The 21,736-nt window shown below is 46.1% G+C and overlaps 7 protein-coding genes across 7 annotated transcripts; 6 read left to right on the forward strand and 1 right to left on the reverse strand.

Moving 5' to 3' along the window:
* Positions 1 to 253: 253 nt before the first annotated feature.
* On the forward strand, positions 254 to 741 carry BDV27DRAFT_162877 (uncharacterized protein; the record flags this gene model as incomplete). Its single annotated transcript, XM_032073461.1, has 2 exons — positions 254 to 464; positions 530 to 741. 2 exons carry the CDS (start codon positions 254 to 256, stop codon positions 739 to 741), a joined length of 423 nt encoding a protein of 140 aa, XP_031922270.1.
* A 1,092-nt stretch (positions 742 to 1,833) lies between these two features.
* On the forward strand, positions 1,834 to 2,754 carry BDV27DRAFT_136544 (YbhB/YbcL family Raf kinase inhibitor-like protein). Its single transcript, XM_032068789.1, has 3 exons — positions 1,834 to 2,146; positions 2,214 to 2,392; positions 2,454 to 2,754. The coding sequence occupies exons 1-3, from the start codon at positions 1,946 to 1,948 to the stop codon at positions 2,644 to 2,646; spliced, it is 573 nt and encodes a 190-aa protein (XP_031922271.1). The 5' UTR covers positions 1,834 to 1,945; the 3' UTR covers positions 2,647 to 2,754.
* Positions 2,755 to 2,926: 172 nt separating this feature from the next.
* Positions 2,927 to 3,587, reverse strand: BDV27DRAFT_168744 (uncharacterized protein; the record flags this gene model as incomplete). The annotated part of the gene is made up of 1 exon (XM_032074852.1): positions 2,927 to 3,587. The coding sequence occupies exon 1, from the start codon at positions 3,353 to 3,355 to the stop codon at positions 2,927 to 2,929; it is 429 nt and encodes a 142-aa protein (XP_031922272.1). The 5' UTR covers positions 3,356 to 3,587.
* A 520-nt stretch (positions 3,588 to 4,107) lies between these two features.
* Positions 4,108 to 5,898, forward strand: BDV27DRAFT_57022 (major facilitator superfamily domain-containing protein). Its single transcript, XM_032076972.1, has 4 exons — positions 4,108 to 4,674; positions 4,732 to 4,976; positions 5,029 to 5,470; positions 5,532 to 5,898. The coding sequence occupies exons 1-4, from the start codon at positions 4,183 to 4,185 to the stop codon at positions 5,697 to 5,699; spliced, it is 1,347 nt and encodes a 448-aa protein (XP_031922273.1). The 5' UTR covers positions 4,108 to 4,182; the 3' UTR covers positions 5,700 to 5,898.
* Positions 5,899 to 8,761: 2,863 nt separating this feature from the next.
* Positions 8,762 to 12,865, forward strand: BDV27DRAFT_149800 (major facilitator superfamily domain-containing protein; the record flags this gene model as incomplete). Its single annotated transcript, XM_032071119.1, has 5 exons — positions 8,762 to 8,925; positions 9,017 to 10,069; positions 10,360 to 10,437; positions 10,919 to 10,971; positions 11,376 to 12,865. The coding sequence occupies 5 exons, from the start codon at positions 8,762 to 8,764 to the stop codon at positions 12,863 to 12,865; spliced, it is 2,838 nt and encodes a 945-aa protein (XP_031922274.1).
* Positions 12,866 to 13,655: 790 nt separating this feature from the next.
* BDV27DRAFT_149801 (uncharacterized protein) lies at positions 13,656 to 15,435 on the forward strand (the record flags this gene model as incomplete). The annotated part of the gene is made up of 6 exons (XM_032071120.1): positions 13,656 to 13,740; positions 13,801 to 14,062; positions 14,172 to 14,280; positions 14,310 to 14,424; positions 14,561 to 15,033; positions 15,214 to 15,435. The coding sequence occupies 6 exons, from the start codon at positions 13,656 to 13,658 to the stop codon at positions 15,433 to 15,435; spliced, it is 1,266 nt and encodes a 421-aa protein (XP_031922275.1).
* A 4,744-nt stretch (positions 15,436 to 20,179) lies between these two features.
* BDV27DRAFT_162884 (DUF3759 domain-containing protein) lies at positions 20,180 to 20,860 on the forward strand (the record flags this gene model as incomplete). Its single annotated transcript, XM_032073462.1, has 3 exons — positions 20,180 to 20,195; positions 20,358 to 20,495; positions 20,577 to 20,860. 3 exons carry the CDS (start codon positions 20,180 to 20,182, stop codon positions 20,858 to 20,860), a joined length of 438 nt encoding a protein of 145 aa, XP_031922276.1.
* Positions 20,861 to 21,736: the final 876 nt, after the last annotated feature.

Raw genomic sequence — 21,736 nt, forward strand, 5'->3', positions numbered from 1 at the left:
CAAGTAAGAAGACACCACACGTCTTGATGACAGACGAATGAAACAATCGACTAGTCGGCAACCATAGTCATTGTACCTTACAATGTTTCATTCTCCCATGACTGATTCCTGCTACCTTGCCTTGTCCCCAATAACCTCCCAAGGACTTCCCATTAAAACGTCTATATTTGTTCCTTCAATAAGCTCATAGAAGTCTAGCGAAAAGCTTAAAGCGCAAAAGTCCAGTTCATTCTTCTTTCCATTCTTTATAATTATGGCTTCAGCATCATTTACGCCGGACAACACGAATCCTGAGGATGCGACCAACATTCCAAGTCCCACAGTGTCAAATATCAAAGACTTCTCAGCCTTTCCCAACCTCTGGTATCGAATAGACGTCTTAATCGCCGACCTAAAGAGCTTCAACAAGCCCGATTCCAATAAACGGCTGGAGAAGATAGTTGACCCATCCTTCATCGGCGAACGTACTTCACTCCGAAAGAAGCAGAGACAATCAAGAAGACTGTCATTAACGGCAAGGAGTTTTCAGACTTTGTTGAAGAAGAACTGAATAAGCGTCTCGATCGACGTAACAAGAAACGTGTCGAAAGCGGTGACTTTCGCATTTGTGCTGCGCACGATCTTGCTCCTATAATGGCACAGGTATTGGGTATCGACTTGAAGCAGTTAGAGAAGGACAAAAGGTTTGCAAACCTGGTTGAGGAAAAGGGACTTCCACCTGGGAAGAGAATGCTGGGGTAGGTTAGAGAAGAAGTCATTTTCTCCCAAGAAGAAGAAAAGTTGATGGATGATTCTTGTCCTTCGCTACTTTGAATTATCGTGAGTGGCTGCCCATTACTTACTATGATTGAAAAGTGGCTAACTGAAGTTTAGACAGAGGGTAGTTACTGCGGATGGGGCTTCTCTATTGAACTACAATGTTCAAGGCAAGCTATCATTTCTATTCAAGGAAATGAGGCTTGCAAAGTCCTCAAGGATATTAGTACAAAAGACAGGACCAATTATAGTTTCTAGTTCTGGTACTTGGCAACGAAGACGTGTTCCTCAAAATCATCCATAGTGAGGTGATTCAACTCTTTCAGCTGAGGAACATCCAGGTACGAACATGGATGTTACAATAAGCTTATTTTGTTGTATATTTGCTAATAAGGAATACCAAGGGATCCAAGTTACTTGGATATATCATTCAGGACGTTGGAATCTCGCCTACAACGGAACGGCTTTAAGAAGAGTCGTTTAAATTCAAGGCCCTATTAGAACAACATATATAGGCTTACCCTTTTCATTATTAGCCCGGCGTAGTGCCGTTTCTTTTCTCAAAAGATGTACGTGTATGAGAAACTTATATACCATACTTGACTACTCATTTTGGTCTTCTATTTCAGTCAATTTCCACTGCAATTCCGCCTTTTTTAGCCGCTCCATGTATAGGATCCCCCCTCTATAGTCTTGATCACCAAACCCTCATCGTTTCCAAATTCCACCCAATGTGCATCTCCAGGTTTCTTTTTTAAGAATTGGTAAAATACCTGCTGAGAGAACAGGGGAAGCTCCTAGGATTTTGCCCGTGACTAGGTAGATCGGTCGTGCAATGTAGGCGGGGATAAACGAAATGATAAGGGTTAATTTAGATGTAGGGACGCCCAAGCACCCCGGATGGTTCTGGGGTCCATCAGTGGCGTCAGACTCTGTTAATGAAAAATGCTATTTCTTCTCTTAAATCTCGTCTCCAGGGAACTCAGCTTCTGCCATAGTTGGCCAATGTATAAATTGGCTCGATCTCGAGGGGCCAAGACGGAATCACTTGGATTCTTCCACCACTGACATTCCGAGCCTGCATCACAACCACCCGCGAGGTAAAGTAAAAGCGCTTATTTATACAACTATGCCTCCCCGCTTCCATACCCCTTGTTGTCTTATATTGGCAATCTAGAAAAATAACGAAATGTCGGAAACTCAAGTGGTGACCTTGATCGCGTCCCTGCGCCAGGCAGGGCTGTTTCCCAGCTCCGCACCCCTCATCCCAGAGGACTTTACCCCGACGACAGAACTTCAGGTGACATTCGGCGAAAAATCAGTTTCTCTGGGAAGCCTGTTCAGAGTCAGTGATTGCAAATCAGCTCCGAAGATATCTTTTGCGGCCGAGGTATGTAACTATCCAGCATTCATGCGGAGTTCCCCACCCGGGGCTAATACTAGTTGATGTACAAAAGAGAGACCTTGAATCTCCACAGAATTATACCTTGCTTTTGGTAGACCCAGATGCACCGACCCCAGATGATCCCAAATTCGCATACTGGCGGCATTGGGTCGTTTCCGGATTGCAACCGTCGGGAGCACCTGAAACTGTTCAGACTTTAACCGAGTATCTTGGCCCTGGGCCTAAAGATGAGTAAGGTTCCCTACTTATGCTCATAATATGTGTACGTACTTACCAGATAATGGTACGTTAGTTCACGCCCCCATCGGTACCTGTTTCTGCTGTTCCGCGAGCCACATGGCCTATCACTTTCGAAGGAAGATGTGGGAGGTGAAGAGTTTACCGCTCGGAGATCGTTTAAGGCTGCTGAGTGGGTACAGCAGCATGGACTGGAGCTCGTTGCTGTGAACTGGATGCTAGGTGCAGGGGATGGTTGGCATGAGTAAACTGACAGTGTGTATAGCATCTTTGCCATGGTCTCCTAGATAGATTAAAGTGCTACACTTCTTCTACTTTCTTTAGCTGCTCAAAATCAATCTCTACGCACATGTCACATTAAAAGCAATACATCAGAAAGCAATCGGCGAAAAGCCCAAAGTAAGTGAAGATAACAAAAGAAGCAAAATAAGACATAGCCGGCTATAAAAATTACAGCATCATTCGTTGAAAGACATTACAGTATTGTCTATAGCTCAATAGACTCTCGATTCCATTTCGTGAAACACCCTACCCCTCGATGATAAGCCCATTGGCCTTAAGAGCAGGAATTGCCCTCTCCATCGTCCACTCAGTACATTTCATCAATGGCCGTTTACGCTCCCCAGGCTCATAGAAAGTCAATGGATCCTTCGTCTTAAAAGGTTCCGTCTTCATTGTCTTCACATTAAATGCTTTCTGCTGGGGCGGCGTTGGTAAACTATCCAAAACCCGTTGCCATTCGCCGGGATGTTTGCAAGCCTGCGTAACGCCCAACTTCTGGCTTATATGAAACTCCGGGGAAAGCTCTGGGGCTTCACTAAGAGATCGGGTATAGTACATCCCCTCCGGTGAGGTGATATCGCCGGTGACCTCGTGAATAGTACCGTTACTGTTCGGTCCCGTCTTGACGAAAATGGTAGTATGAAACCTTGGTCCAGGAAGATCGGGATCTTGCATGGCGAGAGTGGACCTGATAAGGAAGACTTTCGTAGTCTTCTGGCATTGTCACTTCTTTAAGAGGCGCTGGATATGCGGTTCAGAAGCCAAGGCAATATTTCCCGACCTTCGGGTGATAATCCTGGTGTATACTGCTCGACTGCTGCCGGTGATGCTTCGTTTGTCTGGGGGTCAGAACACGAGTAATTCTTTTATATCAAGCCCATATTTTGAGGTAATGGCTTAAAATATGTCTAGTTTCAAGAACTAGCAGATTTTTCCGTGGTGAAGATTAACTATTGTTTAAGCCCACATTTATCCCCATTCCCCGCCCCCGCTTCCGTGTCCCTCTCCAGACCCATCCTTAGTATTTCAGAGACAAGGTAACCACATTTTTGACAGATATCTGATTTTAAATAAGAATACATTTTTATACATATTGAAGGCTTTAGGTTTGTCGTAGTTCGCTTTCCAAAAGATACTCAGGCATAGATTCGACCGGTTGTCACAGTAAATTCAAGATATTAAAGTACGGTAGGTGCTATTTCCATGATATCGCGGCCAGGCAGATTTATTGAGGCTTAAATCTAGCTTAAACATAGTAGTTGATAGAAAGGCAGTTAATGAAAGGCTTTCTCTATTAAGAACATTAGTCGTTTAAGATTGATTAAGTAGAAACGAAACAGGAGAAGAGGAAAAACCTGGATTCCGACGGAGCAGCCACTATTTATGAGTCAGAAGGATTTTGTTTTAGCCCTTCTCCACAGTCTCCTGGTCACCATGCGAAGCTTTCAGTGTCTTCACAGCAACATAACTCCAATACAGGATACGCAAACATCGCAGACATCATGAGCCTACGACCGCCTGCTGCCATACGCCGTCCTTCTAGCAACGTGGATGGCAATTCCCACGAGTTATCACGGGTCAACAGCGACTCTGGACGTAATGAACGGCTAGATTCCCACGACCAGGATCTGCTGAGCAACGACTGGGACAAAAAGGAAGGCTGGCCTGTTGTTGCAGCTGGATCAGCCATATTTTTTGTGTATCTTGGTTTGGTATACTCCTATGGCATTGTGCAGCTTCATCTCGCCGATGCACATCTCGCTAGCGCCTCGACCTTGTCGTTCATTGGATCTCTCGGAGCGGCAATGTCTCCTCTCATGGGAATGGTAGTAGCTCGGATTATCAAGCGCATTGGCTACAGAGCTACTGCTTTCGTAGGGAGCATATTTCTGGGTCTTGGAGAGTTCACTGCGGGCTGGTCCACGCAATCAGTTCCTGCCATGTTTGCCACACAGGGGTTTCTGTTTGGTATTGGGGCTGCGATGCTCTTCTTGGTAATAAAAGATTCATCTTAGTATATGATATCGTCAGATTCTAACACAGGTTCACAGCCGGCGGCAACAGTACCGTCCCTATGGTTCAAAAAGAAACGAGGGCTAGCAACCGGCCTTGTCTATGGTGGCGCTGGGCTAGGTTCTGCTGTGATTGCAATTTCGCTGGAAGAGCTAATCAGCGTCACTGGGCTAGAAGGAGCTTTGAAGATACTTGGGGGCCTGGCATGGGGTATCTGCATCCCAGCATCATACTTCCTCAAAGCTCCTGCAGGAAGCGCGCGTGCCGTGTCGAGCATACAATGGTAGAACCCCCATACAGCTGACAGCATTCTCTTTGCTGACATTGAATCATAGGCGTCTCCTCCGTAGTTTAAGATTCATTCTCATGTTACTAATGGGTGCCATCGCAACCTTCCCTCTTTTTGTCCCGCCGTTCCTACTTCCGCTGTACATCTCATCAATCGGTTTCTCGAGCCGAGTGGCTGCAGCTATACTCGCGGCTTGGAACTTTGCCTCTGCTCTCGGCCGTATCGGAATGGGTTTTGGGGCGGACATCTTCCTCGGCCCAGTCAACAGTATGATCCTCTCGCTCACTGTTATCGGCGTTAGTGCAATGGCACTCTGGCCGTTTGCATCCTCCCTTGGACTTCTTATCTTCTTCGCGGTTATCAATGGAATGGGCTCCGGTGGTTTCTTCAGTCTCATGCCTGTCGTCGTAGGCGCGGTCTTCGGCGATGGACAGCTCGCAAATATTATGTCTATGTTGTCGACATCCTGGACTTTTGGGTATTTTCTGGTAAAACTCCATGCATATATACATACTTTCCGTTATTAAGCAGATATTGACGTGTGAATAGGGGTCGCCTATCGCTGGATACCTACTAGACGCCTACGGCGGCACAGAGGCCGGTCTTGCGGCGTTCCGACCCGCAATCTTCTATGCTGGGTCGTTGACACTAGCGAGCGCGGGGTTGCTTTTGTCTGTTCGACTGATGATGAACAGGAAGATATTTGTGAGGGTATAGGAGGTTTTAAAGAGTTTTGCAGAATCTAGGGAGGTTGTCAGCCGTACATATCAGGTTGATAACAGTGTTGCCCCAGCTGCCCCAGAAGAGTTAAACACTCGACATAATATAAACGCATAGTGCTAGAGATGTAAAACCTACTATTTAGTAGTGGTACGTGGTCACTAGACATCGTAGCACGTTGAGGCACCAGCCTAGGGACATACAATCTCATTAAATGACATTTATTTTACTTCCAGGTTACCAATAGTATCTAGGTGCAAGTCAAAGAAGTATCATCTCCTGGCTCCCCTAAAGCAAAGTTTCGCCCACAAAAGCAAATCCTGTAAATCGAAGCGCGAACCTATTCAGGGGGGCAGTGATTAATACTTCCCTAAAGAAAATAGTGAATTTGTTGCAATACTAACAGAAAGTTTACACTACCAGAATAAGTGGTCCATCTTAGCATTATTGCATATCAGTAAGCTGCTAGGGGAGGCTTCTCCAGTTGTCCTACTTGTTGTACCCAATAAACAAGTATAAGTTGCAGCAAAGCATGTTTAGTTGGAGACTAGGAGTGGGGCTTCTGAAAATATAATATGATTGATATTCCACATTGCCACGATTATCCTAGTTATCGATTAATCTATAAAGAACTGGCTCCTGCAGTGTTATGCATATTTTCTTATGGCGCTCTTGCATACAGCTGAAGTTCAAATCTAAGATGTCTCAGGGTTGGGAATATAGGGGAAGTATAATATTCTCGTATGTAGAGTAATTCGTTTTATTAATTATTAGTATCATTATTATTATGTTTATGGTTTCTTTATTAGTTCTTTTATTCTTTATTTTATTTTATTTTATTCTTTTATAAAAAAATAAAAAAAAGGCCTCTTTTCTTACTGCACGAAGGTGATATTGACGCCACCATCAGATAAATATATTGACAACATAGACCTACGAGTCAGGGTAGACAATTTGTGTATACGGCAAGAAATGGCAAAATACAAAGATATTTAGACTAATCTCAGTGTTTTGGTTTTCACTCAGGATAAAACCACCCTATGCTCAAGGTGAAATCACCGAGATTAATACTAAACTCTTAGCGATCGACCACGCATAAAAGCTTCTCAGACCTTGGCGACCGACGTAAATAGTTTTTTTTTTTTTTTGTTTCTTTTTTTTTTTAAAAAAAAATACTTGAAGATGTCATGAGATCGACTCCCTTGTTCTTCACATCTACTAAATTGAGCAGCCAACTAGACGTCCTTAGACTATGTACCTATGATGGTGATGGTGTTGGTGACTCCCGGAAAGACACATAGGCTTCTACAGACCCTGCTCTCTAGTTTTATCTAGACACTAGCTCGTAAGGTTGGATTACCCTCAAAAATATACTATACTCGCAATCAAACGGCTTTCAAAGCTCACTTTGTGCCTGCTCTGCCTTGCCCGGAGCCTGTTGGTATCCTTTGGGCTAATTTAGCATGAGCAAGTCGGTGAATAGCCAGGTGGTTAGGATCTCATTCTGTAATTGGACGAAGCCCAAGTAAACAGGAGTAATAGAAACTTTTTTAACATAACTCTGTGAGAGGAGACCCACAGCGGCTTGCTGTATGTTGATCCAGTGAGGGTAGAAAAAGCGCATAGCCACTACTGAACCTGCCCGACGACATACTCATTTTTGTTTGCATCAGGCAAGTGGATAAAAGACTCGAGCAGGGGAGGTTGAGGGATCGGGCCGCGTGTACAGGCTACGGTGTATAGGTAGGTAAATCAGTCATCGAAAGATCGATAGATCACACCATTTTGAAGTTGAAATTGACTCAAGGAACATCATGATTTTGACTCTGCCCTTCAGTATTGTGTACTGTGTTGTCGATCGATCGATATATTTATAACCACTCGGTAGCCACAATTCGTCCGACTTCGAAGATCTAGGAAAGTGAGCCGATGGCGTGCGGTATATTATTGCATATTCCTTGCTTCTGACATGCATGCCGGGCCTTTTTAGGGTCCGCATCTTCCCTTGCTTACGAGATGCGAAGCCCTGGGGATCGATCTTCGGAATTTCCATTTTGGGACAAGGCTTCATCGCGCAAGCGTCAAAGCATATGATATAATTCCTGGCAAGGAATATTCTCAACGAGTATTCTCCTTATATGAATTTGGAGGTGGCAAGGGTATGCATCGAGTAGCGACGCGTCAACAGGCATTGAAGAACAGATCAGCGACTAGTCTCCCTGGCATGGTCTCTTAACTGGTTCTAAATGCAGCTGGCTCCACTAGTCTTCAATGTACTATGCGGATGTTGCATAGGGGCTCATTCCCATGGATGTCGTGATATCACCACTTATATTTGTCAGCTCAATGAAACCCGGTACCCACTGCTCCCGATATTTCGGCTCAAATTAAAGAAACTACTGCGGAGTACACAATGCTAGCATTAGGTGATTCGGATCTTCCCGGTCACCACCTATGCCTTGCTCCTGTGAAAGGGGGGCCCATTGAGGGTGGCTACGAGACTAATAGGGATCATGTCAATGCTTTTCATAGATACATAGTAAGCATAATGGGAGATCGGTACGAGTGGATTCTATAAGCCATGGGCCAATCAAAGAATATTTGGGCCATGGCTATCGTTATTAATCTATACGCATTCAGAAGAACCCGAATTGCCCATCCCTATCGATTAATAATCATTACAACCCAGGATGCTTTAACCCTTTGTCACCAACACCATCTTGGTGGCTCGATTGGCCCTGGGTGGCGGCCCTGAGACAATCATGGCCCGGTATTTATAACTGAACGCTTACACTAACTCTCACTTCTCACTCTGAAGCAAATGGTGAATACGGGAGACATGAATACAGTCGAAGAGCAACCAAAGCCTGCATCTGCCGATGCAATGTTTCCCACGGGAGACCACATTGTGTTGGATGTGAAAGAAAATCCGAAGACATGGCCCACAACTAAGAAGTGTAAGAAAGCCGCGCGCGTCCGTATAGTGCTCGTATTGAGCGAATGATAGGGCAGCTAACAAACGATGACAAGTAGGGGTCTGCACCAGCATCGTGGTGATGATGACGGCGACCGTGGCCTGGTGCTCCAGCATCTACACCGCTGCCCTCCCGGATATTATGCAAGATTTGGGATGCTCGCAGATTGTGGCGACCTTGGGAGTGACGACCTTTCTTCTAGGCTTCGGGTTTGGATCTCTATTGTTTGCGCCGCTCTCTGAGATCTGGTAGGCTTGGTTTCTTTCCTTCTTCCCCCCACACCATAGGGCACCAATGCCCGACACCTCCCTAACAGTGCTAATCCGTTAACCATTTTAGGGGCCGGACGCAAATCTTTCGCTTGACAATGGGCCTGTTTGTAGCCTTTCAGATCGGCTGTGCATTAGCTCCGAACATCACCTCTCTCATCATCTTCCGCTTTTTCGCAGGCTTCTTCGGTTCTCCTACCGTCAGCAACTCCGGGGGCTCCATCACCGACCTCTGGCCGCAGAGTAATCGCTCTGTGCCCATGGCCTGCTTCTCTGCTGCTAGCTTCCTAGGCCCTGTTTTTGCCCCAGTGGTGGGTGGGTTCATCTCGCAATACGCGCCCTGGCGCTGGAATTTCTGGGTGGTGCTCATCCTCAGCGGCGTAGTCTACGTTGCTGTCTTGTTCTTCCTGCCCGAGACGTATCCAACCAAGCTTCTATACGACAAGGCCCGGCGTCTGGGCCGTGAGAATGAGATTGGACAACCCGAGGTCTGCCAGCAGCTGCGCAGCAGTCTGACACGTCCATGGCTCATGCTCTGTACTGAGCCCATCCTCTTCCTGCTTTCTCTGTACATGGCCTTCATCTACGGCATCCTCTATCTGGATTTTACCGCCTACCCGATTGTCTACAAAGAGACACGAGACTGGAGTGCCGGAATGGCCGGACTCTCATTTCTCGGGATCGGCGTCGGCATGACCTTAGCAACCATAGGTTCTCCTTACATCAATGTGATCCACCGCCACTTTGTGCTCCGCCTCGGACCCCAGCCAGAGGCCCGCCTGCCCCATCTAATCATCCTCGCCTGGCTCATCCCCATCAGTCTGTTCTGGTTCGGCTGGACCGCAAAACCTCCGACCCACTGGATCTGCGGGATCATCGCGGGAGCCCCATTTGGGTTCTCGATCATCCCTCTCTTCTTGGGCATTATGGCTTACCTGACAGACTGTTATGGACCCTACGGTGCCAGTGCCCTGGCTGCCAATGGCGTCTTGCGATCCATTTTTGGTGCTGTGTTCCCGCTCTTCGCTCAAGACATGTACAAGGGTCTGGGGGTTTCATGGGCTACCAGTGTCCTAGGTTTCGTCTCCCTGGCGATGACACCGCTACCGTGGATGTTCTATCGGTATGGACCAGGCATTCGGGCCCGGAGCAAATATCATCAGAAGACAGCCGCGGATCCATGGGAGTAGACGAATGTGTGTTCCCGTAGCCAGGTCCACAGTGATCTACCGTAAAATAACTTGTAATTCACAATGAAAACTAAACTCGGAATGCAATCCTGCATACGCAATAGCGCTAGAACGCTGTCGAAGGAAGAAAGTTTCTGGACCAAAAGCAGCTGAAAATGCAGGCAATGTCGATCCAAGTCTCCTCCAGCTGCCCGAGGATAGAATTAGACGCGGACATATGCAGCTCAGCTAAGGGCTGGGCCAGCGATTTAACCAACACCGGACGTATGTACTACACATTGTGTATTAATAGATTAAGCTAGTATTTCTTCAAGGTGCCACTACGGACGTCCCTTGATAGAAGTCCAATAAAGCGACAGCTCGGATAGGCAGGTACCGATCCTAATAGTATGTCTATAGTATGGGTCAATTATTGGACCCGTTATAAATTTCCGGTCACCTGTGAGACTATTACCTATTTCTAAGGTCCGAATTGACCCGAGATCATATGGACTCGGAAAATATGTAGCTCTGCCTACATACGAATTATTTGTCTGGACACATCTGGAAGAGTCCGGGTCCTTCAGGGATAGGTAATTATTCCCCCAGGAAGATCAGGAGCGTCCTCCTAAGAGAAATGTGGAACTAGTGGCTAGTCCAGGAGTTGGATATTGCCATCGCTATTCTTACTAGCAGAAGTACCCTCTAGAGTATATTAGGTATTTCCCACTATGACCTGTTCCTCCAATTAACCACCGACGTAAGGAAGCCAAATACCTAATGTATGGACAGACATGTTTCAGTATACCTTGGTGGCAGGGAGGTTGTTTGACAGGAGGAGGCAATGAGCAAGTGGGTAAGCTGAACTTACGTGGATTTGCTCGCCTTGCATTTGGGAAGAACGTGCAGCCTCAGGCTCTCTCAATCATATGCCACACAGCCTGGGTCTTTCAACAATGTATTCTCAATGGCCTACAATATGAGACTATTGACGCGTCCATCACAATACACGAAAGAAAGTCGGTCTGCTGGCTTGCATCGGATCGACCGATGAATATTCGTAACTCTCTGTTGGTATGATCCCATAATTAAAAGTCCTCCACCTGTAACTACCATATATAATTTGTGGGTGAACTCAGAAATGGGGAATTTTCTGTGCTTGTCCACCATCTAAATCTTCCTAAGTTATCCTCCCACCTAGGTTGGCTACCTCTCTTTTATACTCTCTGCTAATCATCATGAATGTGGGTATTGTCGGAGCTGGAATCTCTGGTCTCTATATTGCACTGTCTCTTCAACGGCAGGGACATAATGTCACGGTATTCGAAGCCACTTCTAGGATAGGAGGCCGAATTTACACCCATCGATTTCAACCGCTCAACGAGGGCGAGGATGTTTACTTTGAAGCGGGAGCTATGCGAATTCCCCGTTCCTCGCTACATGATCGTGTCTTTCACTTTGTGCAATTTCTGAACACATACGGCAAGCCCGAGGATAAAGTCGAGCTCATTCCATACATAATCGAGCACGAGAATAACATCGCATACGTCCACGGCCACAAAGCAGGCCTCAGTGACATTGAGCATGGATCTCGCCTAGGAATTCCCCAACCCTACCGAGCAAAGTCTGCGCGGGAGCTCCTGGGTGAGGTTGTCACGCCATGGCTGAAACTCTTAGAGAGAGACTTCGACCAGGGTTTTGCCGAGATCATGAAGTACGACACGCTTTCTTTCCGGAGCTATCTCGCATTGGTCCAGCAATGGCCACACGAGGTGATTGACTTTGTCGAGCTGATGACGAGTCAAACTAATCAGTATGACCTAAGCTTTGTCGAGATCATCATGCAGAATTTAGACTTTAATGTTCGCGAGTGGTTTACTGTTGGTCATGGCATGTCCCGTCTTACGCAAGGGGCAGCCAAGCTTGTGGGTCTACAGAAAATCCACACTAACTCTCCTGTCGACCGTCTTGTTGAGAACCCCGATGGCCGTATCACCCTTCATGCGCATGGACCCATCCCTTTCACTGGTACCTTCGACAAAGTCGTCCTGGCCATCCCCCCAGCCGCCCTTCAGGGCATCCGGGAACGCCCAACCTGGAGCTTCATGAAGGAGCAAGCAATTCGCAGCGCCCACTTCGAACCATTATATAAGATCGGGCTACACTTCCGGACGCGATTCTGGGAACAGCTCAGTGCCCCATCGTTCGGAGGCCAAAGCGCCACCGACCTTCGGTTCAGATGGATTGTCTATCCGTCCAACGATCTGGGTACCTCTGGATCGGGAGTCCTTCTGCTCTATTGCTGGATGAACGACGCATACCGAATCCAGTCGGTCCCGCGCGACCAACGTGTCAGACTGGCGCTGCATGACCTGCAGCGCTTCTTCGCGGACACGGGTGTTGATATTTATAGCCAGTATGTGGATTCCTTCGACATCTGCTGGAGCAATGAATATGTGACAGGTGATGCAATGTTTCTCCCTGGCCAGTTTAGTCGCTTCCATCGTGTGGCCGCGAAGCCAGAGGGGAACATCCACTTTGCTGGTGAGCATTTAAGCCGACATCATACGTGGATCTCTGGTGCCATGGAATCGGCGCAGAAGGTCGTCCAGGAGATATCCGGGGAAATGGATGCAAGACCTCTAGGAGAGGAAGAGTACACCCGGCAATTCGTGAAGGCGATCGAAACACCGCCTCGCCGTGTGGATGCGATACCAGAGCATGAGAGACAGATTCTATCCCGACTATAGGAACACATATACCTAGGTACATGATGCTCCTTGGTACTAGCCGGTGGTATAGACCAATCTAATTTAGTTCCCTAACTCCCTGCAGTCTTGCTCAAGACAGATACGCCATCATGCTCGAACACATAGACTACTCATTTTCTGAAAAAGTTATAGATATGGAAGATTGTTCTGCGTTTCATACACAATCACGTTTGAGTTTAGCACTTCATCTAATGTTTGTCTTATGTCTCTATCAGAGAAGTGACACAGGCTTGGTTTGTTTCATGATTAGATGGTTTGGTTTATATAGTGTTTTAATGGATTTATTATTTCCGTGCTCATATTGTTGATAATACATCACAAGATTATATGACTACTATTTAACATACTGTCTTAACATTCATCCTTATTACAGTGGTTACGCCCTCATTATATGTCGGAAACTATACCTGTCATGCCCATTTAGGTAGGCGAACAACTGCATGGCTTCAATGTCATCTATGGTGCACCTGCCAGCAGATGAATGTTGTTCAACCAAAAATAATTGACGGTGATGTAAATTTTATTGTTCTATTGTAAAACGAGAATATTCAGCTTCAGCTAACAACTACTAGGGTGTTTAACGATTGTGGTCTTGACGACCATACAGCATATATCCGGCAATACCTCGTCTTCTCTATAGAAGACTTCATCATCAACAGCTCGCTATCAAGATATATGTCGTCTGCATTCTTCGCTCAGCCATATCACCTGACTAGGAACCCAGTGCTAAAATAGTGACGATTCAATCTGGACAATAACACACTTAGACATGCACCCAATACAGACGAGGATTTTGGCTCAAGCTCCACTTTCATCAAGAACATTCTTCAGGAGCATTTGCTTCACTTGTCGAGGTAAGCCCCTCGGGATCAACAGCAAGGAATCAATTCAAAGACACTTCTGACTGGTTCCAGGAGAACCTATCCAATATCAGCAGCTGTTTGAATACACAAACGGACGCTTTCTGGTCAACGAGACGAGCCAAAAAGCAAGGCGATATGCAAATTTTGATGTTGACGCCCTCTGCAGCCTAGCTTCTTTTTTGCCTTCTGTCTCTTCACCCATCTCCAAGATCGACAAAATGGAGGGCGGCTTTAACAAGGTGATGTTAATGACAGCAGAGAACGGAAAAGAGATCGTTGCGAAAATGCCATTCCCTCGGATCGTATTAATGGAGTATAACACTGCGTCTGAAGTAGCTCTCTTGAAATATGGTGGGCCTGCCACTTTTCTATCGAAACTTTTTGCTGCTAATGTGCCTATGTCCAATAGTGAAATCTCATAGCGCTGTACCTGTCTCCAACGTCATTGCATGGAGTTCGGACTCTTCGAGCCCCATTGGGTCGGAGTATATCCTCATGGAGAAAGCCGGCGGCAGACAGTTGAAGTTTGGGGTGACTTGGACCAGCTACAACGCTTCAAGCTTATTAGGAACCTGGCCAGGCTGGAAGGTCAGCTAGCATTTTCGGAGTCTCCTGGCTACAAAAAATTTGTATATGCGACATTCCGCCCCTCAACCTTCAGGCGAATCCATCACAGTAAACGATGGTATTGCCTTGGGCCAGCCTATAAAGCGTCATAGTTTCCACAATCTAAGAGCGGTAACTATTCAGGTCCATGTTCATCGTCCTTTAGGCTTTATTGTTGAATCAGTACTAAGGGAGGATACTATAGGGACGAATGTCACGGACCTTGGTCTTGCATTTGCCGGTCGTGGCCTTGCACACATACAGAATTCCACCCTCGTTCCTCGTGGGCCACATTTCGGCTCCAAGGACGAACATACTCGGATTTTGGACGCTGCCATGGGAACAATACCGAAACTAGCAGAGCATCCTATTGTGAAACCCTTTTCTCGACCAACACTATGGCACGGTGACCGTCATTTGGGCAATATATACATTTGTGACCGAGATCCAATGAATATAATGAGCATTATCGATTGGCAATTCCTCTCGGTCATGCCCGCATTTATGCAAGCCCAGTGGCCATCCTTCCTTGACCCACCTGAGAACTACGAAACCGGGATTGTAAAACCAGAACTTCCTCCAAGCTTTCACGAAATGGACCCAGATGAACAGGCCTTTGCGGTGACGGAGAGGGATCAAGCTCTACTTTCGAAATGCTACCAAGAACCACCTTCCGTCGTATTATGCTCTGACTCGAGTCCACTAGGCTATACGACACCTGTTCTCATCCTGCGAAATGACGTGGAAAAATGGGATAATTCCACTCCGCGATTCCTTGATCCAGATTTCTGAAATTGGCGCGAAATGGACCTCCCCGGGGCTTGTCTTTTCCCGATCACAGACGAAGATCTGTCCAAGCATAAGCTTGAGGTTTCTCAGTACATGGATTGGCATGGATTGAAATTGTATACACAGGAGCTGTTGCATTCCGATGATGATGGCTGGGTACCGCCTCAGCTTGACTTTGACAAAGTCCAAGAAAGACATGCTGAACTATGCCAACTGTACCTTCAGGGACTAACAAGCGAGTTATCGGAGGAAGAGGCAGAGACAAATTGGGTTTACGTCGATAAAGGTTGATACAATATAGTGCGATCCTCGCCAAAAAATTCCGCGTGGTCCCTTCGTCTAGGATTTCATTCGTTGGATGGTGTTTCTGTTGTAGTGCGCGCGATATATTCTCTTCCACCCCTCTTACCGTAATTCCCTCGTCCAGTGCTCTAAATCTTCATTTCGGCTTTTAGGATTGGAATATATCCAAGTTGTGGATATTACCATAGACTACACGGTCATCGTACATGTTTGACCACAAGTTGATATAATCCAGATTAGAGACAGAAGACTACTGTAAAAGCTTCAAACAGCAACTAATCATAGTATTATTTACCTTCTACCTCCTGGTGAATGAATCTCCTCGCATTTAGTTGCCCATAATCCATCATTTTTAACAAACCGCATAGCTTATACAGTCTTTTGAATATCTAGACAGTCTTTGATCGTAAAATATTCTAAAAATACTAGTTACGCTAACAAGAAGGAGAAAATACCAGAACATCCCTTGGCCCTACCCTTCCTGTAATATAAGGGAGCGAATAAAGGAATCTTCAGTGCCTGTGGGACAAGTTCTCCACAAACCCTTGAGACAATCGCATTGACAGGCCAATCTGTTGGCCGATATGGAGAATGGTATCATCTGAGCTGGGTGTGAACAAAGCCAGGATAACCAGGTATGTCATATTTCAGTTATCATCGACAACATTATTGCTCTGATATGGTCCATAAAGCTCAAAACTAGTCTCAGCGAAGCTTACAGCTGAAGAAACAACTACCAAACAGTAATCATCACTCTGAGGGTAGCTATCTAGAATAATCAGTCCTGGAAACAATCGCTATACATAATTAAGACATAGCGTACTCCCAGGGCTTTATTCAATTTGCTTGGGTGAGGGAGATAAGAGGATGGGACGAGATATCCCAATAGCCCTAAAAACCAAACTGTTAAACATTTGAAGCCTATATTAATATACACAAATAACTCGAAACCCGTAGTCACCCATCAGACAAACTAGAACTGCGTTCAGGTCTTGCGCTGTAACAGCTTAAGCATGTGCCCTATTGTATTGTGCTAGTAATGGAGAAATCATCCGGGGACTACGTCAGTGACAGACTTTTTATATTTGGCATATTCTTTTACTAACGCTTTGGCAGGCGCCCAAGTTTTCGGATTCTTCAAGCAGGGGACGAGCTTTTCACAGTTCTTTTTGTCGGTGTATTTCAGCATATCCATGTTCATCATTCCCCATCCAATGGCCTCCAAAATTGCACATGCTTTGATCTCTTTAAGATCATCTACATTGCAGTAATTGTGGTTGGACTTTGTACATTTCTCCACAATTTGGTCTGCAAGCTTTTCGACTTTCAGACCTGTTCATTGAACACAGGGCCTAGTTGGTTTTCCTGCCACCTGGCTGATTGCGTCCATATTATCCATACACATCTTATCGACCAGTGCATTGCTGGCTGAGATTCAAAGGACCAGAAAAGAGATAAAGGAGGATATCCACCGCATGTTGATGACAGTTTATAGGATGTGGTAGCTTGATTGATTGGGGGAAATGAAGAATGGTTGAGTGAGTAGTATACAGAATTATACTGAGGGTCACTGGTCACTTGGGGGTTTATATAGCATTTGTGATTGACCTCTAAAGGGCTAATCAACGAACTTCGTGGTTGAATACTGAGGTTCTGAATTCGGCTGAGACCGTATAAAATATCTTCGAACTATTGTTCTTAGAATTTCATTGCCACTGCTTTGGGATAAAATATCATAACATATAGGTGATCATGAACAGGGAATTCGATAGTTTGGTCTTGTTAACATACACCCTACTCGGCCAGTTCTGAAGAAACATTTCCTCTTTAGGTATACGAGCTGAAGAAAAGGATCGAACCCTGAGCTAAAGAGAGTTTATCATGTTAGTCCGATCAGATTATTGGATGTATCACCTCTTAACCTACAAAGAAACTCGTTCATTGATAATCACTGCTATCCTTAGTTAAATCGAATGTTTCAAATCCCAAATAAGGTATGTGATATTCAGTAGATCAATCAATAGATAGGAAGTCAAATATACTAGTCATTATGTCGACCCACCTAGACTAATGTAGTTCACAGGTAGGTATGGCTTTGCGCAGATAGCTACCTTAATGGAAATTTCCTCTTATTGGGATTTTAAGGGACTTTTTTATGGAGAATTAATTAGGACCCCTATTTTAATTGCTTATACGGGATAAATTCCCTATACCAGAGTTGCTTATATCGAGGTTATACTGTAGTAAACAACATCGCGGAGCTTGTGGGGAAGCTGTTCTGCGGATATTGAGTATAAGTTTAGCTCTTGAATTCGACACGGGCTGAACCGAAGTGAAATTAGTTCTATCTGTCACAGCCGGAACAGGAAACGTGACAGAGCGTGCCTTGCAAGAGCTCAGATTCTTCCGAAATGTTTCTAGATGAAAACAAACATCAGGCAATGTCTAGATAAATACAATAGTTTAACTAGACACTAAGTCTAAATAGATCCCCCCTCACGTGGAAGCTTCACTGGGACTTCAACCAAACATTATGGTAGATGGCATTCAAGGGCATCCTAGTAAAGGAGGAGAGACCTGATAATGAGTACTGTGTATGTACTTGAAAGCCAGACTCCAGAGATTGTTTCAAACACGGACCACTTCACCTCTCAGAGCTTTGTTAGAAAGGTCTTTGTTTATTAATGCATTCTTCTCCCGGAGTATATAAAAGAACAAGCACGTTTACCAACTGTTTATGCGTCACCTGCAAGAACACTGTTGCCACCAGCTGTCTGGCCTGAGGCACCTAAAGGCAGCCGGGAAGATAACCACCCGATGCAGTTCTTCCTGCAATGTCTGCGAGAGGCATGCAGCCGTTCACTTGCATATGATATAATGCAGGGTGGCACTACAAGCTGCAATGTGAAATATAATTTCCAATTCTTGTTTGATGAGGAAAATTTGCAATCTTCTCTTGTTCTCGGATCATGGTGAGCCGTACTTTGGTTTGTCGCTAAGATAAAAAAAGATAAGGATGATGTGAGCGTCCGTTGCTATAGAACTTATCAGGGCGGTATTCCATGACGAAATAAATTCGTAGATATACCTTTTTGAGCTCCAGTGCCCGAAAAGTAACAGTGGCAAGGCTCAAGTTGACAAGTTTAACGTGATGGAGAAGAATGTCAAGGACAATATTCACATGTATGACAGAAGGACCCCCCCCTTGCTGGAAGCGTACGTAGTCTTGGTATTTTGTTAGGTTAGTGAATTCGTTAGTACCTCAGGCTACCCTCGTTGTCCCCACTTCAGCCTCAGCCACTTTTGCTCCTAATACGGAGGAAAGCTGCGTGGCTGCCTACAGTTCCCCATTGACTATTGATATTCACCGCCACTCCTCGCGACGTCGGAGGCCATTCGATGGTCCTCGGCCACAAGGTATTTCTGTTACTCCGATTTACTCACTCGACCCTCCCCTGATATTCTCAAGTGGGGAAAATATTACACTTGTCCCAAACAAATGGGTGCCTTCAGACACTCTCTCCACTTAATGAGCCAAAAAAAGGAAGAAACGCTAACATGGGCTGAGGAAATGAAACAAATTGCTCCCATTCCTAATACAGGAGCGTAACCCAGGATTGACCTTCTCGATTGCTTTGTGGTTTTTCAAGCATTATGGAATCCTTTTCCGAGGATATTTATCCTTCCCACTGTTGTTTGAAACTGCCGACGCGGATCTCCTGGCATATGGCGTAGGTCGCCGACAAGCCTTGGGACAAGAGAAGCTTGGCGGAGAGGGGGAAGAAGGGCTCGGGTCGACCGGGCTTCTACGGCTGCCGGAATTTGTGGCTCAGTGGCTGATGACCGTATTTTTAGTCTACGCGCCCAGGAGTAAGGCTGAGGGGCCACGACCCAGTGTGGACCCATTCGATCGGCGCTGCATTATCTCTGGAGACACGTATGTCCCATTGTCCCTACGGTGTTCTGTTCATGAGAAGGTGAAATGGTTTCGCCGTTAACCCCATCTCCTCTCATCTATGTGAAGCCTTGTACTGCTTGTACGGGGTAGCCGCCTTTGATTTTTCGATGCCTAAGGCAGGATCCTATTGAAACGAGCAAAACGCGCTCGGTGCTACTTACCTTACGGATTCTCTGCAGGGAAATGAGGACCTTGATCCACTACAATCTTTGTTACGTTTCAAGCCACGCCCCTCTTCTTTGCCAAGAGCCCCGACAACTGGATCATGTCCAGTAAACCCATACCGTGGTTGGATTCAACAAAACCACAGTCTGGTACCGGAGGAAGCTAAGCGCCAGCGTCTCCTCATCTCGGTGTCTTGGCGGTGGCTGATGTACATCCTCGCGCATCAAAACACTCCTATCAGTGATCTCCTCCTATCCCGCACCTGCTGTTATGCTTTTGGTAACGTGGCAGTCTCTGCGTCTGATCACTGGATGTGACCTGTTCGATTGGTCCACCGCCCATCGCATGGGTTGCCTCCCTTCTCGCCCAGGTCCGAAATCCGATCCTCATGAGATGAGATAGGTGGGGCAGAGAGCAACGTAGGCAGATGGAGGGGTAGCGATAAGCTGAAGAGTACGCCAGCTTAGTGGGGGGGTGTCGAGGTATATTAAGATGTATCGCACCCCCTGCTACTCAGACTATTCTTCTCATCATTCTCTGCAAAATATCCTGCTCATTTCATCCATCTCCATCTCCTCCCTTTTTACGTTTTTTACATACCATATCACAATGCCTTTCGGTTGGGGTAAGTCATTCTTCCCCTCGTCAAATTTCACCGAATTTATCCAAGTTATTCGGCGTGCGAGCTTTGAAGGATTCCCCTGCTTGTCGGAATTCGAACTTCTCTTAATGACGGGGTAGTTGTTTGCACATGACTTTCAATGGCTAACAGAACTCCCTTTTATAGGAGAAGCTGAGGAAGCTCACCGTCAGGTGCAGGGGTATGAGCCGGAGAAGAACGAGGGTCACCTCTCTCACGATCTCATTGCCGGTGCCGCTTCTTTTGCCGCGATGAAGGCTTTTGATGAGCACCAGCGCAAGCAAGGTATGTGAACACTGGCTGTCGTTGACTTTTCCCTCCCGCTCCATGTGACAGCGCCTGTTAACGCTTCTGGAACCACCATAGGCAAAGAAGTCTCGCACAGCACTGCCAAGGAAATAATTGCTGGCTTGGCCGGTGCTGGTGTCACGAGATTGGTTGAGACCAAGGGCAGGGATGCGATCGACGAGCATAAAGCTAAGAAGCAGGCCGAGGAGAACGCCCAGCGCATGTACGAAGAGCACTACGAACGAAAGGGTCCTCACTTTAACCCCAATGAGCACGAACCGCACCCGGCCTACGACCGCAATCGCTTCGACGAGCACCCACGCCCCCACGGCGGCGAGAACCGAGGCTTGGACAGGTGGTAAATATTTCACGGGCGGAGTGAACAGGGAGATTCCAGGAGACGATCCTCGTCAGTTCCGGGTGATGACCTATGTAAATAGAAATGAATAAATAAATATCCGCGAAAGAAACTTGTCAACTTGTCCATTCTCTAGGTGATTGTCAAGTGCGTATAAAGAGGTTCCTTATGCGATTGAAATAAAAACAAATAATCTCCCTTGGCAAATACCGACGCGCCTTGGCAGGTTTAGTCAAAGTACACAAGTTATGTAGGATTCCGCAGAGTCCGGAAAGTCATTAGAATATTAACCTTTTGTGGGAGATGCAAGTGCCGGAGGATACATGTGAGGTACTTCAAGAATCTAAAAGTTTAATATGAGAGGATCAGGTACTCCCCATGTACCTGGTGAATGTCCAGCAGATGATGTTGTAATCAATTCGATCAGGATGACAACATAGTTAGTAGTCGTAGGTGGAGAATATTTGTCTGAATAATCATTTTCGATTTCTCCCGACAGGTGGAAAAGTCACTGACTCAGCTGCCCAACTGGACTTTGGAGCCAGTAAGGGGATTCGAATTGAACCCCACCAGAACCAACCACAAATGAAGTCTCTTAGACCGCTGCACGTGCATATCTCCGGGCCTATCAGGGCGTCATTAGGCCAATGATTGTCGGCCCAGATCGACCTGGATGCCCTGGCCCAAAAAGGATTCCCCCCGATGGTTGTTGGCAAAAGAGTAGGAGAACCTACGAACGAACGAACGAACGAACGAACGAACGTACTTCAATCACCGGGAAGATCTATCAGTCATGATTGTCCTTGGCGAGCACTGAATGGTTGAAAATTCTTTTATCTTTTTCTTTTTCTTTCTTTCTTTCTTTTCTTTTTTTTTTTTT

Source organism: Aspergillus caelatus (assembly GCF_009193585.1).
Source record: "Aspergillus caelatus strain CBS 763.97 unplaced genomic scaffold BDV27scaffold_279, whole genome shotgun sequence".
Taxonomy (NCBI): domain Eukaryota; kingdom Fungi; phylum Ascomycota; class Eurotiomycetes; order Eurotiales; family Aspergillaceae; genus Aspergillus; species Aspergillus caelatus.

Excerpts from the sequence above, each read along its gene's own strand:
- BDV27DRAFT_136544 (XM_032068789.1), top strand. The coding sequence starts at position 1,946 with ATGTCGGAAACTCAAGTGGTGACCTTGATCGCGTCCCTGCGCCAGGCA. Across the intron at positions 2,147-2,213 it reads AGATATCTTTTGCGGCCGAG|AGAGACCTTGAATCTCCACA; the intron begins GTATGTAACTAT and ends GATGTACAAAAG. Across the intron at positions 2,393-2,453 it reads GGCCCTGGGCCTAAAGATGA|TTCACGCCCCCATCGGTACC; the intron begins GTAAGGTTCCCT and ends ATGGTACGTTAG.
- BDV27DRAFT_57022 (XM_032076972.1), top strand. The coding sequence starts at position 4,183 with ATGAGCCTACGACCGCCTGCTGCCATACGCCGTCCTTCTAGCAACGTG. Across the intron at positions 4,675-4,731 it reads GGGCTGCGATGCTCTTCTTG|CCGGCGGCAACAGTACCGTC; the intron begins GTAATAAAAGAT and ends ACAGGTTCACAG. Across the intron at positions 5,471-5,531 it reads GGACTTTTGGGTATTTTCTG|GGGTCGCCTATCGCTGGATA; the intron begins GTAAAACTCCAT and ends ACGTGTGAATAG.